Source organism: Neomonachus schauinslandi, chromosome 2 (assembly GCF_002201575.2).
Source record: "Neomonachus schauinslandi chromosome 2, ASM220157v2, whole genome shotgun sequence".
NCBI lineage: Eukaryota > Metazoa > Chordata > Mammalia > Carnivora > Phocidae > Neomonachus > Neomonachus schauinslandi.
Window position 1 is genome coordinate 6,973,307 of NC_058404.1, and position 18,585 is coordinate 6,991,891.

At 51.0% G+C, this 18,585-nt stretch overlaps 1 protein-coding gene across 2 annotated transcripts; it reads right to left on the reverse strand.

Annotated features, from left to right (window-relative positions):
- Nucleotides 1-10,129: 10,129 nt before the first annotated feature.
- LOC110584262 lies at nt 10,130-18,186 on the reverse strand. 2 transcript variants are annotated; one of them, XM_021694288.1, is made up of 3 exons: nt 14,560-14,959; nt 12,321-12,384; nt 10,130-10,449 (listed from the first exon to the last, which is right to left on the reverse strand). In XM_021694288.1, exons 1-3 carry the CDS (start codon nt 14,884-14,886, stop codon nt 10,427-10,429), a joined length of 414 nt encoding a protein of 137 aa, XP_021549963.1. In that variant the 5' UTR covers nt 14,887-14,959; the 3' UTR covers nt 10,130-10,426. The 2 variants fall into 2 exon arrangements, 1 of the variants encoding a protein (XP_021549963.1); XR_002480565.1 differs by lacking the exon at nt 14,560-14,959 and adding an exon at nt 18,133-18,186.
- Nucleotides 18,187-18,585: the final 399 nt, after the last annotated feature.

Genomic DNA, 18,585 nt, shown 5'->3' on the forward strand with positions numbered 1-18,585 from the left:
CTTTTCACTTAACCTGCTGGGGTGGACTCTTCAACAGGCCAAGCCTGCTTTCTCAAAATTCTCTGCTTCTGGGGTGCATGTTCTCCTTGACTAACCAATGCCATCCCTCTCTCCCTCCCTCCCTTCCCCCCTTCTTTCCTTCCTTCTTCCCTTCCTCCCTTCCTTCCTTTCTTTTTCTTTCTAATGGGTGTGTCTCTCAAATCTTTTTAAACCTACCAGCCTCTTCTATCACTTAAACAATTTTTTTTCATCAGGACTTATTTTTTTAGAGCAGTTGTTGGTACACAGCAAGATTTAGGAGAAGGTAAAGAGATTTCCCATCTACTCCCTGCCCCCCCCCCCCGCTTCCCCCCCTGTCAGCCTCCCCCCCCCCCCACAGAGGGTACATTTGTTACCACTGATGAACTTACATCGACACATCATTATCAGCCTGAGTCCATAGTTTGCGTTAAGGTTCACACTTGGTGTTGTGCATTCTAGGGGTGTGGACAAACGTATGATGACACACATTCACCATGACAGTGTCACGCAGAGTAGTCTGTGCCCTAAAAATCCTCGGGGCTCCACCTCTTCATTCCTCCCTCCCCGCTAGCCCCTCCGACCACTGATCTCTTTCCTGTCTCTGTAGCTTTGCCTCTTCCGGAATGTCACATGGGTGGAACCAGACAGTACGCAGCATTTTCAGACTGGCTTCTCTCCCTTCGGGTTACACATGGAAGGCTCCTCCATGCCTTCTCATACCCTGATAGCTCATCTCTTTTTAGTGCTACAGAATATTCCACTGTCTGAATGAACCAGAGTTTACTTCTCCAGTCACTTACAGAAGGACATCCTGGTTGATTCCAAGCTTTGGCAATTATGAATGAAGCTGCTATAAACATCTGTGTCAGGTTTTTGTGTGAACATGTTTTCAACTCCTGTGTGTGGATGTCAAGGAGTACAATTGCTGGATCGTATGGTAAGAGGTTGTTTCGTTTTATTAAAAACTGCCAAACTGTCTCCAAAGTACCTGTGCCATTTTGTGTCCCCCCCCCCCCCCAGCGGTAATCGAGGGTCACCGTTGCTCCAAATCCTGGCCAGCATTTGGTATTGGCAGTGCTTCCAGATTTGCGCCATTCTCACAGGTGGGGAGGGCTATCTCCTTGTTTTAATTTGCCTTCCTCTTTTCCAACTAGACGTCTGTTCCTAGGAAGTTGTCAACTATGGCTTCCCAGGAAGCGAGCCCCTGGTGGGGCCTGTGGGAGTCCGAAGTTCTGGTTTCCAGATGGGGCTGAGTCTTCCTGAGCTGCAAGGATTGGAGTCTCAGTCCTTCAACTATCAGACTGGGGCGTTGTGTTAGCTACTCTCTGAGGATCTCTCACGTTCTCATCAATTCTAAAGATATTTTAAATTTTAATTTTCATAAATCTATAAGCAGCTCTCCTAATGTCTTGGTCAGTGTTCTTATTTGTGAGCAATAGAAGCAGCTCTGGCTGATTATGCAAGAGAGGAGTTTTCCCGAGAGGATCGATGGGGGGCCTGGAGAAGCTGCTTGGAGCTCAGCTTCCAGCAACAGTGTCCGGACCACGGCACGGATCTGGTCTGGGGCAGACCCGTGTGAGCTGGCTTCTCTGTGTGCACCAGGAGCCAGCCTTCACCGCACCGGCAGAGCCCCATCTGTATCAAAGCAGCACCTTCTGGATACCTCCACGGCGGCCCTGCCAGAGGGAAGGACAGAGAGACAGAGACACATGCACACACAGACTGCGAGAATCAGAAGAAGAGAGAAACAGAGCGAGGCATACAGAGACAGGCAGACGGGGCTTTGGCATCAGGAGCCTCCTTTCCCTGCCTTTCTCACCCTGAGGCCCACCGTTGGTCCCACCAGCCCCGGGTCCAGTTGGCAGAGCCTCAGTCACAGGACCAGCTGCAAGGGAGTCTGGAAAAGCAAGACCCTCACATACTCAGCACCTGCCGAGGGGTGTTTTTGCCTCCCACTAAGCTCTGAAGTTAGAGGATCCCCAGAAACTGAGAGGGGTTAAGATGTTGGGTGAATAAAAACATATGCAAGGGTTTCTTGCATTCAAATTCACTGATTCTTTCACTGGTCGGTTCAAGTGCATTTATTCAATTCCCATGATGTGCCAGGTGATTTTCTGGTGGCTTGGGGTGCAGTGAGGAAGAAGCTGTGTGGAGGTGTCTTGCACAAGTCTAGCTGGGAAGACAGCTGAGCAGACACGTAGTTACTATGACACCCGACAGGTGCTCTGACGGGGATGTGGTTCAGGCAGAGGACGGGCCAGGCCCATGCTCGGGGCATGGGTACACGTATTTAGGCCTTTGAATGTCCCACTGGACAGTGTGGGGTTTCTCCTTAGTGATAGGGAGGCTCTGGAAGAATTGAATCAGAGGAAATAAGTGGAACAACTGCCATTTTGGAAACAGCCGGAGGATAAGTGTGGAAGATGGAAAAGCAAGACTGGACGTGGGAAGACAAGGCGAGGCTGTGGAGGAACTGGGGTCTTAACTGAGGTTGTGAAGAGGGATGGAAGGAAGCTTGGAGTCAAGGGATATTAAGACACTGAGGCCAAGCCGGCGTGGAAGCAGCCCAAAGGCACTAGATTTCTGGCTCGGACTAGATGAAAGGGGACGCCATCTATGGAGATGGGATGAACAGGAGGTTGTCTGATTTGGGGGAAATGGTGGTTGCATGAAGGTTTGAGCGTGAGGAGCGTCTCACTTTGGGTTTCCCTGGAGGCATGAGTGAACCCAGCGACTGGGAGGTGTAAGGATTATTAGTAAGTGAGGGGAGAAATAATTGGGGGGAGGCAGGAGAGCCGATAAAATGTGTGATGTTCAGGCCACAGGGGATGCGCCGACCTGAACTGCGTGGGGAACCCTGGGAAGACGGGCGCCAGAATTCCCCAGGCTAGGGGCTGTGGAAGCTGGGGTATCCGTGCCCCAACCCTCACTCACGGGTTAAAGCTGCTCCTGGCACGAGGCTTATTCCTGGGCATTTGTGAAGGTTGGTGGGCCGTGCTGCCTGGTGGCAGAGAAGAAGGTGTCGGCTCTCGGAAGGCAGGGGGCTTGCTCAGAAATGGCAAAGGGGGCCATGGTAGTGAATGGGATCTGTAGGGAAAGAAGGTTTTTCACAAATCCCAGAGAAAATGGACATTTCAGGGAGCATGAGAGAAAACCAGGAGAATGGGGGTGGAAGTCAGGGGAGGGAGCATTTTCAAGGGAGGGAGGGGCGACCAAATGCAGAAAACTCTGTACGAGAACAGAGCATTCCAGAGTGTCCGCTGGGTTTGCCGTCTGGTGAGGTTATGAAAGCAAGGCCCAGAGTCCTAGGTGTGCTTGGCGCTAGCCAGATATTTGGGACATCGGCCCCCCTGGGTGGGCACTGACATTCCAGCCTCCAGCCCCTGGGGTCCAGTCTGCCTCTGGTTTCTGTCCAGCTCCCGCTGAATCGCTTTTCCTTCACCTCTGGCGGAGTTTGTCCTCTATTTCTGGCACCTGAGGGTTCAAGCTCCATTCTTCCACCCTTGGCCCTGCATTAACACTGGCTCTCGATGTTTCCAGTCCTCCTACGTGTTTATGGTGGTGTTGGGGTGTGGGCTGCCTTGTGTGTGGCCGAAAGGCCCCAGGGGCAGCGTCCCAAGTAGCCCCACTGAGGAGGCACCAGCACCAGACGGCCTCAGAGCAGGGAGAGGGCCTTGGAAGCTGGAGAAAGCTGCAAAGCTGCACAGCCCCCGGCCCCTGGCTCGCGCTGTTAAGAAGCATCAAGGAAATGGAGCTGTCCCTCTCTTTGAAGGGGATGGGCCGTCACAGATGGCAAAACGAGGAGAGACCCTGGCTCCTTTGACTCTGTTTTGCTGGTGATTATGCTGGAGTGGGTGCAGGTTAAATGAGGGGGGGCCGCGGGCTGGGCTGGCAGAGGTGAAGGGATGTAGAACGTATGTCTGTGTTTGCCGTGAGCCTCTAGCTTCCTGTCTCCCTTTTTGCAGAGCCATCTGGAAGCTCCAGGCCAAGTTCAAAGCTACCTCTCCTGGTGAGGCCCAGACCTTCTCATACCTCTCCCACCTGTTCTCTGTTCAGAGCCAGTTGGATCTGGCACCTGCTGGCCGGGTCAGTCTTGGCTTCCGTTGCCCCATTTGTGAAATGGGGAGATGGGGACAGTGTTCCCAGGGGTCAAAGGCGCTGGTGTTTGTGGTGTTCACACAAGCCGGCAGAGGGATTGGTACCGAACTCACGTTGCCCCCATACAGGTGCAGGTGGAAAACAAACAGCTACATTTATGGACTGCTCCCAGGCACCAGGCTGATCCACAGGCTTTACGTGCATATTTAACTTGGATCATTCCTCACTAAGCATACGCTTGTTTGCATTTCAATATTTATGACATAATAACTGTGTGCTGAGCACCATAGGGGTGAAGTGCATGCCCTGCCCTCTGGGGGCTGGAAGCTCCTATCGGTGGGTTGTGTTCATGTCCCCCCTGCCACCTCCTCTGAGAAGCCCTCCCTGACTTCCACTCCTCACCTCTGAGCCGCTCCATCACACCCTCCTTCCCCATCAGAGCGACTGTCCTGCGCTCTCCATGCTTGTCACTACCGCCCACCCAAGTCAGTGAGGTCTGAGGGAGGGGCTATGTGGGAGCCCCATTCTCTCTCCTGCAGGAGGGTCTGGTACCAGGCACTGTTTGGAAGAAATGCATGAACAGAAGAGTGACGGAACTGTGTCCCCACCAAAACAAACTAAAGCCCTCGGGTTCACAGTCCCGGGCCACAACTGGAGGGCGGCCTCTACATCCATCCTATTGCTTTCTGGAGAATGATAATCATTACACGTTTTATGATAGAAAAGCATGAGTCAGGTTCTCTTCAAGGAGAAACCTAAGATTTAAAGACATTCATGGGGGGGGGGAAGAGAAAAAAGATGTGTGTGCGCGCGTGCGTGTGTGTTTGTGCGCGCATGCGTGCATGCACACTCACATATGTAAATGCAAAGAAAAAAGCCCAGAGCCTAAAACGAAAAGCACCAAGTGTTAACAGTGTTTACGACGGGGAAGAGGGAGGGGGCTCGAAGGGGCAGGCCGGGAGTCAGTCCCCGCTGTATTCACTCTGCACATTTTTATTCTGTGTGATCATTCAGGTAACGGATGCTGCTTTCCTTTTTGCGGCTGTGTGTGTCCCAGAAGCAGTGGGCACAGTTTCCAACCCTTTCCCTGGCGCTCTCATGTGCACCAGACCTTGACTGTGGTCTGCTGGGGTCACGTCCTTGGCCAGCTGGTCTCCAGGACACGTCCCAGAAGCCACATTGTTTGCCGCTTCCCCGAGGCAGGAGCTGTTTCTGTCAGCTGCTGGTCACACTCTGGGAGCACGAGACCTGCGTGCAGGGGTGGCGGAAGGCAGGTGGGGGGAGGGGGGCAGCGCTGGGGGCCCCTCCTGCCAGGATCCGATGAGATGCAGCCTTTCACTGTGGGGTTGAACCGATTCAGGCCCGCCACGGCGCTGCTCCGAGGCCTGGTCTCCGCTGGGTTTGTGGGAGCCGTCCCCCAGTACGGGGATGGGGAGAACGAAGGGCGTGGCCTGGCTGAGCACCTCCCCAGGCCAGGTCCCGGTGGGGACGTCCCCACCTGCGCATGCATCTAGTCTGCAGACCACGCGGGGCCACGGAGGGGCTTGACTCGGCCCCTGAGTTGGACTGGATGCGAATGCTGAGCCTCCCCCCGAAGGCAGGGTCACCTGGGACAGGGCATTTAGGGCTCCTCTGTGAGGAAGAAGAAGCCGTCACACCAGCAGAGGCTTGAGTGGATTTCCTGTGTGGAAGATGAGAAAGAAACTGACAGATGGCGCGGGGGGAGTGTTCAATCAGTGCCGTTTCTCACAGCTTCTCTTCTTCTTCATGTTATGAGCCCATTGCTGTCCCGGTTTCCCTAGACGATACACCTAACGACTGGCAGAGAGTAGTGGTTCGAGTGGGCTCTGAACTTCATATAAGTGCAATCACACAGTATTTGTAAGTCTCCGGGTTTCTTTCATGCTCCAGCCGGTGTCCAATTTCCCTTCTTTTAAGGCTGAGTAAAGTTTCAGTGTACTTTGAAGAAATACAAGATCCGTGGCAACTCTACAGTTTAGGACAATCTCTCGCCTCTCCACGCACGCTCTGTCTCCCTGTACCTAGGATGGCAAACCTCCGAAGGAGGGCTCAGCCTGCTCCCCAGCTGCCAGGAATCCTCCCAAGAGGGGCTAATTACCTCTGATTTCTGCACCAGAACTGAAGGTTGGGCAGTGTCCCTCCCTAGAATGTAAACACACTTAATGAAGGTAACATTTATGCTTATGACCAGTTTATTTCAGGCAGGCAGCTGCAAGCCTGCCCGTCCTGGCTCAGGCATGGGACTGAAGGCAGAGCCCGGTGTGACGCCAACTTTCCAGTTATGCCCAGAATTTCCATGTGCGGTCAGTTAGACTCATAGCATCATGACCTCATGACAGGAAGGGACTTGAGCGTTTCCTCTGCAGAGTTGCTGTGTTCCATGGAACCAGGGGGGTTCTACTGAGTCCCAACGAGACCCGAGCTCTGGACCTTGCCCTGCTTCCGCCAGGACAGCCCAGATACATCTGCTCTCTGTGTCAGGCCTGTCAAAGGAGCTTTTGTCTGCAAAGGGTTTTTGGGAGTTAGAAACAAAGGGACCAAAGGAATCCAGCTCAACACAATCGGATGTTTCGCAGATACAGAAACTAAATTCAAAGTGAAGCGTGTCTTCAAAGCCCTAATGCTTCGGTGCAGTGGGGACCATTGGAGGTGTCTCTCCTGCGTCTGCGTCTATCCTGGGCCCAGGATCTGGCCCCACTGGCCAGGCTAGGGGAGCAGTGCTGTCCAGAAGGTCCGGCCAGTCTCTGTTCACCCTTGCACGTGGCTTTCCTTTCCAGAAGCTCCAAATCCGAGCATACCCGGGGCTTTCTGAGATCCTTAATTTATGGTGACTTGCATTTTGTTTCACACTAAGGCCAACCACACCTACCCACTGCTGAATGCCTGCCGGGTTGATTTTTAGTGCTAACATTGCTGAAAACAGAGGCCATTGAAAGCAGAAACCCAAGGGGAGTGTATTTTGGTATGTGGAGTAAAAGGGTTGCTAGACCCTAAGGGAAGTAAAACCAGTTTTGTGTGTGGAACGATCATTCCCCAACAGAAATCCCCTAGACCAGTTCCCTGCTGTGATCAGCTCTTCCCATGGGTAATTTGTACACTGACTTTCCTTCTCGAAAATAGATGATGATGTCTGGAGTCGGGAACTGTTGGGGTCATCAGGATCTGGGAAAGCCTGAGCCGGAGCCAGAAGGAGGCAGGATGGTCTGGTGGGAAGCCCCTGGGGAAAGCGCTGGGAAGCCAGTCCTGAGTCAGAGCTTAGGCACTGCTGTGTGTGACCTTGGACAGATTACAGGCTCTCTACCATTCTTAGTTTCCTCCCTAGAAAAGAACAGGGGGAATTTTATGGGGTTTTTTTGAGACCAGTTTCCAAACTGGACAGCCCATTGGAATCACCTGGAGCATCTTTACAAAACAGCCCCTGAATTAGAATTGCCAACAGTAATAGTCTAGAATCTGTCTTTTTAATACACTCCCCCAGTAAACACAAATCATTTGCTTTATGTTCTCACTCATCTTAATGCATTTCTTCAATTCATCAATGCACACACTTTCATTTTAGCATTTTGAAGTTGGGGTGAATCTTATAATCATAATAATTTTAATATAAAAAATTCTATAAAATTAAAAAGTATACTAAATAATAATGATAATAATTAATGTGGTCTCTCCCCTCCACTGAAAAAAAGTAGGTATAAAGAAATGTGAATCTGGGGCGCCTGGGTGGCTCAGTCCTGTTAAGCGTCTGCCTTCGGCTCAGGTCATGATCTCGGGGTCCTGGGATGGAGTCCTGAGTCAGCTCCCTGCTTGGCAGGGAGTCTGCTTCTCCCTCTCCTTCTGCCCCTCCCCTTGCTTGTGCACTCTCTCTCTCTCAAATAAATAAATAAAATCTTTTAAAAAAAGGAAATGTGAATCTTACATTTAGTGGTATTTTAAAATTAAGGAAACACCTAATCTCATTTTCATTTTTATGGCAACCTTATGAAGTAAGCCTTGAGGGGTGAATAATTCTCTTTTCACAGAAAAAGCAGGCTCAAGTAGGTGAGACGGGTTATTCTTTGATTTGTTTATTTATTCAACCAATATTAATAATAAGCATCTTCCCTAGGAGAGGTGTCAGGCTACGTTTGAGGGATGCAAAGATGAATAAGCACCTGGTTCCTGTCCTTGGGGAGCTCACAGGTTCATGGGGACGTGGTTATGGTCCACGTGGCTGGATTGAATCATGGCCCTAGAAGCCCCTCCTGGAGCTGCAGGGACAGAGGGCGTAGCTCTAATTGGGGGTTGGGAGTGGACCCCCACCCCCTCCTTCCCCCTGTTGCTTTATATTCCAATCCCACCCAGTCAGAGGGATTTACCGGAGGCGGCACCGGGCAGAGGGAAGGGTTTGACTCTGGAATCCCATCGGCACAACACTACTTTATTTACCCCACAAACGCGCATGGAAAACTTTTTCATCAATGCTGTGCTCGGCGTACACGAAGATGGACAAGACAGGTAGGAGTTCTCGATCGGGGTGTGGCATACAAATATTAAATAATTTTGCAAGTGTTACATCCTCTGGTTGAGGAACATGTGCCATAACACTCATAAAGACAAGAGTCCCTGACCTCATCTGGGTGTGAGGTTAGTCCCTTCAGAGCTTGGGATCTGAGGTTGAGACTTAAAAGACGAGCAGAAGTGGGGGCGCCTGGGTGGCTCAGTCGGTTAAGCGTCTGCCTACGGCTCGGGTCGTGATCTCAGGGTCCTGGGATCGAGCCCCGCGATGGGCTCCCTGCTCAGCAGGGAGTCTGCTTCTCCCTCTCACTCTGTCTCTGTGCCCTCTCTCTCTCAGATAAATTAAAAAAAAAAAAAAAAAAAAAAGATGAGCAGAAGTCCAGGCAAAAGGAGTGGTGCAGGGAGAGGTGGATTAAGAGCATTCAAGGCAGAGGAGATAGCCCTTACAGGCTTTGCGTAGAAGGAACGGGCAGAAATGCAGCTGAAAGACCAAGGGGTGGGGGGGATGGGAGAGGGGGGAAGGGGGGAAGGAGGGGAGAGCAGGCGGGATGGAGAGGCTCTGTCTCCTTGCCTCAGAGCACTGTTAGGAATTGTGGATCTTCCTCTGAAAACAATAGGAAACTGTTGAAAAAAATTTTTTAAATTTTTTAAAAGAATGTATTTATTCATGAGAGAGAGAGAACACACAAGCAAGGGGAACGGTAGGCAGAGGGAGAAAGAGAAGCAGACTCCCCGCTGAGCAGGGAGCCCAACACGGGCCCTGAGATCATGACCTGAGCCTAAGGCAGACACTTAACTGACTGAGCCACCCAGGCTCCCCGAAAAAAATTCTTCATAAATATATATTGTGGTAAAATATACACAACATAAAGTTCACCCTTTTAACCATTTTTAAGTGTGCAGTGTGGTATTAAATACATGCACATTGTTGTACAACCATCACCACTATCCATTTCCAGAACATTTCATCTACCCAAACTGAAGTGAAACAATAACACCCAACCTCCTTCCTCCCCAGCCCGTGGCAAGCTCCATTCTACCTCCTGCTTCTATGAGTCTGACTATTCCAGGAGCCTCACGTAGAAGGAATCATGCAGTGTTGGTCCTGATGTGACTGGCTTACTTCACTTTGTATAATGTTGTCAAGGTTCACACATATTGTAGCATGTGTCAGAACGTCCTTCCTTTTTAAGGCCGAATAATATTCCATTTTAAGTATATACCACATTTTATTTATCTATTCATCTGTGGATGGACACCTTTGAAAGGTTTTCAGACAGAAAGTAACATGGTTCCATATATGTTTGGCAAAGATCCACCTGGTTGCTCTGCGGAGGCTGATTTGGAAGCAGGTGGGAGTAGGTCTCCCAGTTAGGAGAAGGTTGCATGAATCCAACCTAAGAGGACTAGATGGTTGTGAGGATGGTAAGAAATGGAAGGTTTAAGAGCTACTTGTGAGGAGGAATCAAAATGTTTGTCTGGGTGTGGGGAGCCAGGGAAAGAGAGTCAGGTAAGTATTATCCCAGGTGGATGGGGCTGCCATTTGCAAGGACAAGATGCAGATGAAAAGTTGAGCCTTGGATCTGTGGAGTTTGAGAAGTATGGGGGCCATCCAAGCAGGGATTTCTCAATCTGGAGCTCAGGTGTAAGCTGGAGGCCCAGATGGGACAGCCATCAGTCCTTCAGTGATCATCGAGGCCAAAGGGGTGCATGTCATGCCCCAGGGCGAGGGTGCAGAGAGAAAGCAGGGAGGTCCAAGAAAAGATCCTTGAGCGACTTCCATGTTTACGGTCTAGTAGAGTTGGATCAGCAGACCTAAAACGACAAGAGAGAACATTCAGAGGGACAAACCCAGAGGAGTGTGGTGTCATGAAAGCCAAGGGAAGAAGAAGGGCTTTCAGGAAGAAGGTGTTTAGTAAGGTGAAGACTGAAAGAGTGTCTGTTGATTCCAGCAACCTGGGAGTAACGGTTATGTGAAGGCAACAGATACGGAGTGTGGGATGCACACCAGGCAAGGGGTGAGGGAGAAATGGAGATAATGGGCTGTCACCAGCTCTGTGTCCTTGGTCAATTAGTTGTGCGTTCAGGCACAGTAGGTTGAAGGGCTAGAGCTGCCGCCGGAGTTGAGGCAAAGTCCTGTCAGCATGGGTGACTTCCTTGACCTTGCACCTGACTCCCTGCTCTCCCGGCAGGCCAACAACAATGGGGATCTTGAGGAGCTGTCACATATCCTCAACACTTGTCCTCTGGACTTTGGGGGATGGGAGACCGGAATGAACATGGAGGGCCAGCGTCTTCGGCTGCAGAAAAATATCTCAGGTACTTTCGGTCACCGTCTGGGGTTTGATTTCTGGGAGACAGTGACGGGAGGGAGGAGACCGGGATCCGGTCTCAGGTCTGTGGGAGACTGGCCGTGCGACCTCGGCCAGCCACTGCTTCCAACCTCGGGAGTCCCTACTCTGTCAGATGGAGTCTTCTTCAGGGAGAGAATTCTGGAATGCATTTCCTCATTGCAGGTGTGTTTGTTTTTGCAAAGAAGTCCCTAACAGAGAAGGTTGCGGTGATCCCTTGGACAAAAAGATGTGTCTCCAAGCCAAGGACTCACATAGCTATTGTCCTATCAATTCCCCAAACAATGATACGGTCCAGGTACTGTTAATCCCACGGAGTAGACCCTGATGCATAGGTTTCAGAGGCTAATGACCTGCTCGAGTGGGAGAGAGCGTGTTTGTACCGGGCAGCAGTGAGTTAGGTTTGAGCGAGGAATCATGAATTTAAATCGTAATTGACTGCCTGCTCCCACTGCAAAAGGAGTCCATTGAGCAGGCCAATGCCTGAAAGAACCCGAAATACTCTTTCCTATCTGAAGAGAAAATCTGAAATCCTTAGTGGACGTTTGGAGACATCCATTCTTTGGATCTCAGCAACTTTCCCTGGATTATCTTTTCATTTCTCGCCTGTGCTCCCCACTATGTCTCTGCTGTGACATCACTGCTCCCCTCCCCACCTGGCTTCTCCTGCAGGTCATACCTTTGCATTACTTCCTGGGCTGGGGAGACCCTTTCCTAGGGACGCTGGCTGAAATTCTGTGCATCCTTCAAGGCTCGTGAACCTTTCTTGACCTCCCAACAGCTGTAACATCTTCCTCCTTGTGGATCTTTGTTGAACTTCATACGTCTCTCATCAGGGTACTGCTATTTCTGTGCCTTGAATTAAAGTTGTTTGTCTATTTATCCTTCATATTAGAACAGTTAGCCTTTGAGTTTCAGGCAAACTAGGCACATGACAATAGTTGGCACATAATAAAAGCTCAGGGGCGGCTTGTTGGTTGGAAATGCCTCCATCCTTAACTCGTTTCAGGTTTGCTCCTGCATGCATCTACGCGGTCACTGATCTTTAGAGTCTGCATGAGTCTCACGCTAGGTGTAGTGTTACCACAGAGAATAAGGTGGCGTGGGAAAAACATCCCATTAAGTAGCCACCTGTTTCTTCTGGAGGCCCCGTACCAGCCAGCGGTCATCCTGGCCCGCTCCGTCTGCACGGTTCGGAAAGCTTCTAGTGCACGGCCAGACCCACACTGTTCAGTCATCACCTCAGCCCCATGAGATGAGTATGCTACATCCATTATCCCCATGTTCCCATTCTCTAGATGAGGAAACAGGTCCAACCACGTTAAGCTGACTTACCTGGGACTTCATAGTTTCTGGGTTGGATGGCTGCTGAGTCTTCTGGTTTCTGGTCCAGTGATTCCTTAAGGATAGGAAGAAACAGTCAAGACATATGCAGATCAGAACATGGCAAGTGGGGAAGAGGCACCCAGGAATAGTGGGGAGAGAAGAAAGAATCCAAGGATGAGAAGGAATGATCTTTGTGCAGGATACGTGGCTTCTGGAGTTCCTGCCAGGTGGGCAACGTGGAGGCAGAGTTCGGTCCCCGCCCGCGGAACTCACCCTGCGGAGGCTGGCTTGTGGGCGGGCGAACCCCCTGAGCTGGGCACCTGGACCCACGGGAGGCAGGTCGTCTTGCACTCTGTCTCTGCACATCCTCTCCACCTCCCTCTGTGGACTTCAAAACTCCAACCTCCTTGCCAAGTGTTCAGAACCAAAGCAAGTTGTAGGTTTTAACCAAGTTGAAAGTGAAGTGTTGAGAATGGTAAGGGAACATCTGCTGTTTTAGCATGAGAAAGAGGGTGCACTACCCGCCCCAGACCCCAGCCCGCCCCCACACACAGCTGCTTCCCTGTTTGTGAAGCTGCAAAAGGCCAGGCTCGTGCTGAGTGCTGAATGCTGAATGCTGGGTCCCTGCGCCTCAGGAACCCTTGCCCTCGTGCAGTGACAGCACCCTGGCTCCGAGCCCGGCTGTCCAATCACGGCAAACCCTATTGTCTCCACAAGCAGGTGCTGCTGGGCACTTACTGCCATTTTCCAGAAAACCAAGCTGAATTCCCCAACCAGGGCCCCACCAGAATCATACCGGGTCCCTTCCTATGCCTTGGGGTCTTGCTTATAGAGAGGTGAGTCTGGGCCGTTTGATTTCTAAGGTCCTTCACCTCCTCTGCATTTTGAGTCTGCACTCTGGAACGGATCACCTCCTTCCCAGAGACTTCATGCCTCACGGTAAGCTTCGCTCCTCCCGCCTTGCTTCCCAGACCAGCCCGCACAGCACAGCATGGTGAGCCTGCAGACTCAGGAGGTCCAACTCCTGCTACCCTCCCAAAGGAACTGCGTGGCCTCGGGCAAGTTATGTTCCATGCCTCAGTTTCCCCATTTGTAAAATGGTGGCAGTAACAGTACCCACTGCCTCGGATTATTGTAAGAAATAAATGTTACGATAGAATTAGAACAGTGCCTGGCACTCAGTGCTGGTGGGTCTTACCGGTTTCATTCTTTGTGTAGGTATCTGGCCTCCGCACCTTCTGTGAAGGTGGGGACCTCACCTGAATAGAGTTTGGACTCTTGTTACCCGTCCAGGGTGTGGTCTCCACTGGGGCCTCCTGAGTTGAGGTTGGCTGAATTCATTCTATTCCAGGCCATTGAGAGCCCCCATCTGGGGGCTAAAGGCACTGGGGGCTCAGAGGGTCAGAGCACTGGAGATGGAGTGGCTTTCAGAAAGTTGTCTGACCCCATTCTTGGTTTCAGATAATGGGTATTTATTCTCAGTGCACAAATATGCTTACACGTCAAATGCAGATACCATGTGTGGATTGTTTTCATTTGTGTGTGATTGTGGCATTTGCTAGTGGGAATATGTAGTTAAACAGAGCTGAGCCCCACCTATAAAAAGTTATTTTTTTAACCTTAAAAATTTGAGAGTAATACATGATGCTCTGCTTATAAAATAATCAGACAGAATGGAAGTGTACAGAATGCGTACGTACCCATAAGATTTGTTCACGACCTGCCCCTCCAAGCCCCCCTCTCTTTCCTGGAGGTAAAAATACTGTTCACATTTGGGGATTTGCTTTTTAGGCTCTGGGGTTTTATTCTCTATACTTACATATGTGGTGTGTACCACATACGTAACGCGTCGAGTTTCTTTTTCCTCTTTCCTCATGCAAACGTGCTCATGCTTCGCCTTATTCAGTGAGTTGTGTTTGTCACTGGACACATTTCATGGAGAGTTTCTGGTCGGTGGACCGTGGTGGCTGTCCAGTGGCAGTCCTCATTCAACAATTCAGATCTACATTTTGCACAGCCTTTCCCGTGACCCCTCAAGCTCTCCTTCTGACCCCCGAGGAAGGAGCATCATGAGCTCCCCCAGTTCCTGCCCCGACCTCAGCCCCTGCAACAAGCCACGGCGGCCACAGCAGGGGCCGGTGTCCCTGGCTCTGGGACGGTTTTGCGAGCAACTAGAAAGTCTGGCGGGTCGCCATGCCTTGTATAGCCCACGGCCACGTTCAGAGGGATTTCAAGCCCATTTTCGTACCTGAGCTGCAGAAAGCCCACGGGTGGGTCTGGAGGGACGGCCGGCTGCACGGGGAGCCGGGTTGCTGCCCCGCCCGGGAGAAGTGTAGGCTTCTTTCTTCCAGATGAAGGTGGACAGAGTCTGCTGGGACTTTTCTCCAGTCTGGAGGGTGACAAGTTTCCTTGTCGCCCTCAGAGTTTGGGGTTCCAGAAAAAGCTGGACAGACTGGTTGAACCCCTCTTCCCGCACTGTGCTCCTACCCCTGACCTCCCCTCCGACAGGGCCAGGCCCTGTGGCCAGACCACGCCTATATGGGTGCCACCAGCTGAGGGGAGCAGAGAGGAACATGTCCAAAGGTGGGTCTTGGTCTCAGGTCTCAGGCGTGGACCCTTTGCTTTAAGACAGCGTCTCGTACCCTCAGCATGATGGACATTTTCGACTGGATAATTCTCTCTTGGGGCTGTCCTGTGCATTGCAGGACATTGGGCAACATCCCCTGTTAGATGTCAGGGGCACCTTCCGTTGTGACAGTCAAAAATGTCTCCAGAATTGTCAGATGTCTTCCAGCGGGCAGATCACCCCAGCTGAGAACCCCTGCTCTGAGTAAAGTTATTATCCTGTCCCAGCTGTGTGCTATGACCGCTTCACCTGCCGTCTGAGCCGTGGCGCGCCCTGCTTCCAGGAGGCTGTAGGCATTGCGCCATCATGGAAACAGCTGCGTATGTTGTGGGCTTGATCTTATCGAGGGCGACTAGCAGAGGAGGGGACCACACGCAGATTTCTTTCTTTTTACTCACTGAGCAAATGCCAAGCCACTGCCAGGTGCTGGCTGTGTCCTAGATGTTCCCGTCAGCCCCTGTCCCTGAGCAGCCCCGCCTGCAGGTGGCTGGGCCCGGAAACAAGGTCTGCCCACCACCCAGTGAGGCAAGGGCTACGGGCGGTGACGGGCATGTTCCCAAGTTATGAGCAACAACCGGGCTTCACAAATAAACTCGACGATGAGTTACGTACCCTGAAACGTTCTGTGCTGCTAGAAATTGGTGCAGCCTCTGTTAACAGTGAGCTTTTCCACTTAAACAAATATGCCCTATGTTACTCGTAAGCAGCCAAACAATTTTTAGTTGTTGGAAATCGTATTCTTCTAATTTTCTGGTGCGTTTTATTTTATTTTATTATTATTTTTCAAATATTTTATTTACTTATTTGACACAGAGCGAGAGAGCACAAGCAGGGGGAGCGGCAGACAGAGGGAGAGGGAGAAGCAGGCTCCCCGCAGAGCAGGGAGCCCGATACGGGACTCTATCCCAGGATCCCGGGATCATGACCTGAGCCAAAGGCAGATGCTTAATGACTGAGCCACTCAGGTGCACCCCCTCCCCGGTGCATTTTAATCAGTCTGAATATCATTGGTTCCTCATTAGTTGTCCCATTCATTCAAAGGTATCCATGAGTCACCCTCTGTGTGTCTCAGACCCTCTTTGGCTGGGGCATTGGCAGCAAGCTGCAGGGGCTGGGCTGTCTGTGGCCCCTTCAGGGGTGGCCTGAATATGGCTTTGCCACTATGGGGAACTCCTGTGAGGTGTTAGTGACACAGAGGAAGACCGAGTTTTCTCAGGCTCCCCATGAGCATGAGTGTGGCCTTCTTGCCCTCTACAGCTCGGGCTATGGCAGTGAGGGATGTTTCTGGGGTCCTGGGCTGCAGCCTTATGGAGGACAGTCCACCAGCTCCTTCCTATGGGTATAAGCTCAAGCGAATTCCCTGCTGTCTTTCTGATCAGATGGATTCGAGGACAACCAGGGTCCCTTGTCTCTTAGAAGTTTTATTTTAGTGGACGAGATTAACCTCAGACATCAAACACCAACTACTGTGTGTGTGTGTGTGTGATGTGCAAGCAAGGATATCAATGTGTGATGAAAACTATGCAGCATGAGAAGATGAAGGAGGAGTTAGTTTAGAGGACTGGCCAGGGAAGGCGTCCCTGAGGAGGAAGCATTTTAGCTGAAACCTGGAGAGCTCTGTGAGGGCCGGGCAGAAGGGCTTGCTCGATTACTAGGCACCAGTGTCATACACATGCACACACACACGTGCACCCCACACATGCACACGCGCGTGCACACGGGTCAGCCGGCTGGCATCTCCTCTCTCCCCCGGCTTTGCTCCGCCCTCCGCTCACCGCACCCACAGGCCCCAGTGCGCCACCTACGGGGTGCCGAGTGCAAAGCCTGGCTTCAGAGCTGGAAGGCAGCAGGCGACGGGGCCTGGAACAGGTGCCGGCCGGGAGCTTGTCCCCCAGGCTTCCGCTTTCCCCGTGTGAGTGACAAGGCTGTTGGTTGTGGCATCGCTGGCCATCTCTGTCCTTTCGGCCAGGCTCGAGGTGCCGCACAGCAAGAACCCCGGGCCAGAGCCTGAGTCACTGATTACTACATGTGTGGCCTGTGACCGGAGTGTATGAGACTTACCTGCCCTGTTCTTATTTTCCTTTACCGTAAAACAGTACCTGCTCTCCCTAAGAGCCGATGGCAAAAGAGATGGGAAAATGCTTTACTAAATGCACATTTGGGGCAATGCGCTCCATGGCCCGAGCCCAGGGCAGCTGTAATGGGGTGTGTGCATTTCACGTCTCCCTCTTGCAGGGAGTGTGAATTCAGCGAGGGAGCCTCTCTTCTGGTGGAAAAAGCAGGTGAGACGCCTTGATAGAAAGTTTTCCAGACAGACACTGGCGGATGCACATGGGAGTGCCTAGAAGGCAGGGACCACACCCTATGGTCCTTTCTTCTTTTTTATCTTTTAGGTATACAAGGTAGTGATTTAATATACATAGACATTGTGAAGTAATCACCACAATCAAGTTAATGAACACATCTCCTTCACCTAACATAGATACCTTTTGTGTGTGTGGTGAGAACATTTAAGACCTACCCTCTTAGCAAATTTCAGCTCAGTCACCACACGTACGTTAGATCTCCAGAACTTATTCACCTTGTAACTGGGAGATTGTACCCTTTGGGCATTTTTTACATGATCGGTGCCCAGTAAAGGACTGAATGTTCATGGCTGAAGGTAAGTAGGCGGCTTTGCTGTCAAACAAACAGACTTCCTGATCCACAGCTGGATTGAGACATCTGTACAGCTGGACCCCACTCATTCCATGGCCCGTGCTCATCCCAGTCATCCACCTTCCTGTGGGCACGGGGGTCTCCAAACACCTGCTTCTTCTCAGATCTCCATTACCCATACCTGGCATACACCCTGCACATCTTTCCAGAATTTGCAAATGGCCAAATCAGGACGGTACTGGGCTCTATGATAGGCTCTCCTAAGGGAGTGGTGGAGAGGGTGAAGCCCCCACCCACCACTAGAAGTTACTGTGAAGGGAGAGCCACGGGGAAGAGAAGAGGGGTATCAGGGGCCACTCGTGATCTGGATGCTGTGAATATATTTTTGCATTTAATTTCAGAACACATGGTCCAAACAGCACCAAGTAAAAACCAATTGAAACTCATGAGAGGTAGAAATAAAATTGTCAGGACTACTATTATTTAAATAATTCTGGTAGAATTTGAAATAATGTTTTCTAAATTCCCCTGGCATACCTGAGAGACATCTGCAGAGTACCAGTGATCCAGGGAATAGGAGTATCGTTTCAGAAACAGCTCTCTTGCCTCTTCCACCTTTAGCACAGAAAGGGCTTGCCAGCTGGCTTCAAACTTGCTCAATGCCTGAAAGGCTATGTCAAGGTCACGAGGTGTGGACCTGAGAGTCTCCAGTCCTGGTGCTGTAATTCTACTGTAAACATACCCTAGCACTTTGGTCAAGTCAATTGATTCATGATTGTTTACTAAAAACTCCTAGGTACCGGGTCCTAGATCAGTAAAATCGTTAGGAGGTTGGATATACATGCAGCTAATGGTAAAATAAGCTATACTGTTGAATTCTTGCTTCTGCCTCTGGGAGAATATCTGGTTAGATCAAGACGATTTCATTTATTTATTTAGTTAGTTACTTAGTTAGTTTCAGTGATTCATCAGTTGCATATAACACCCAGT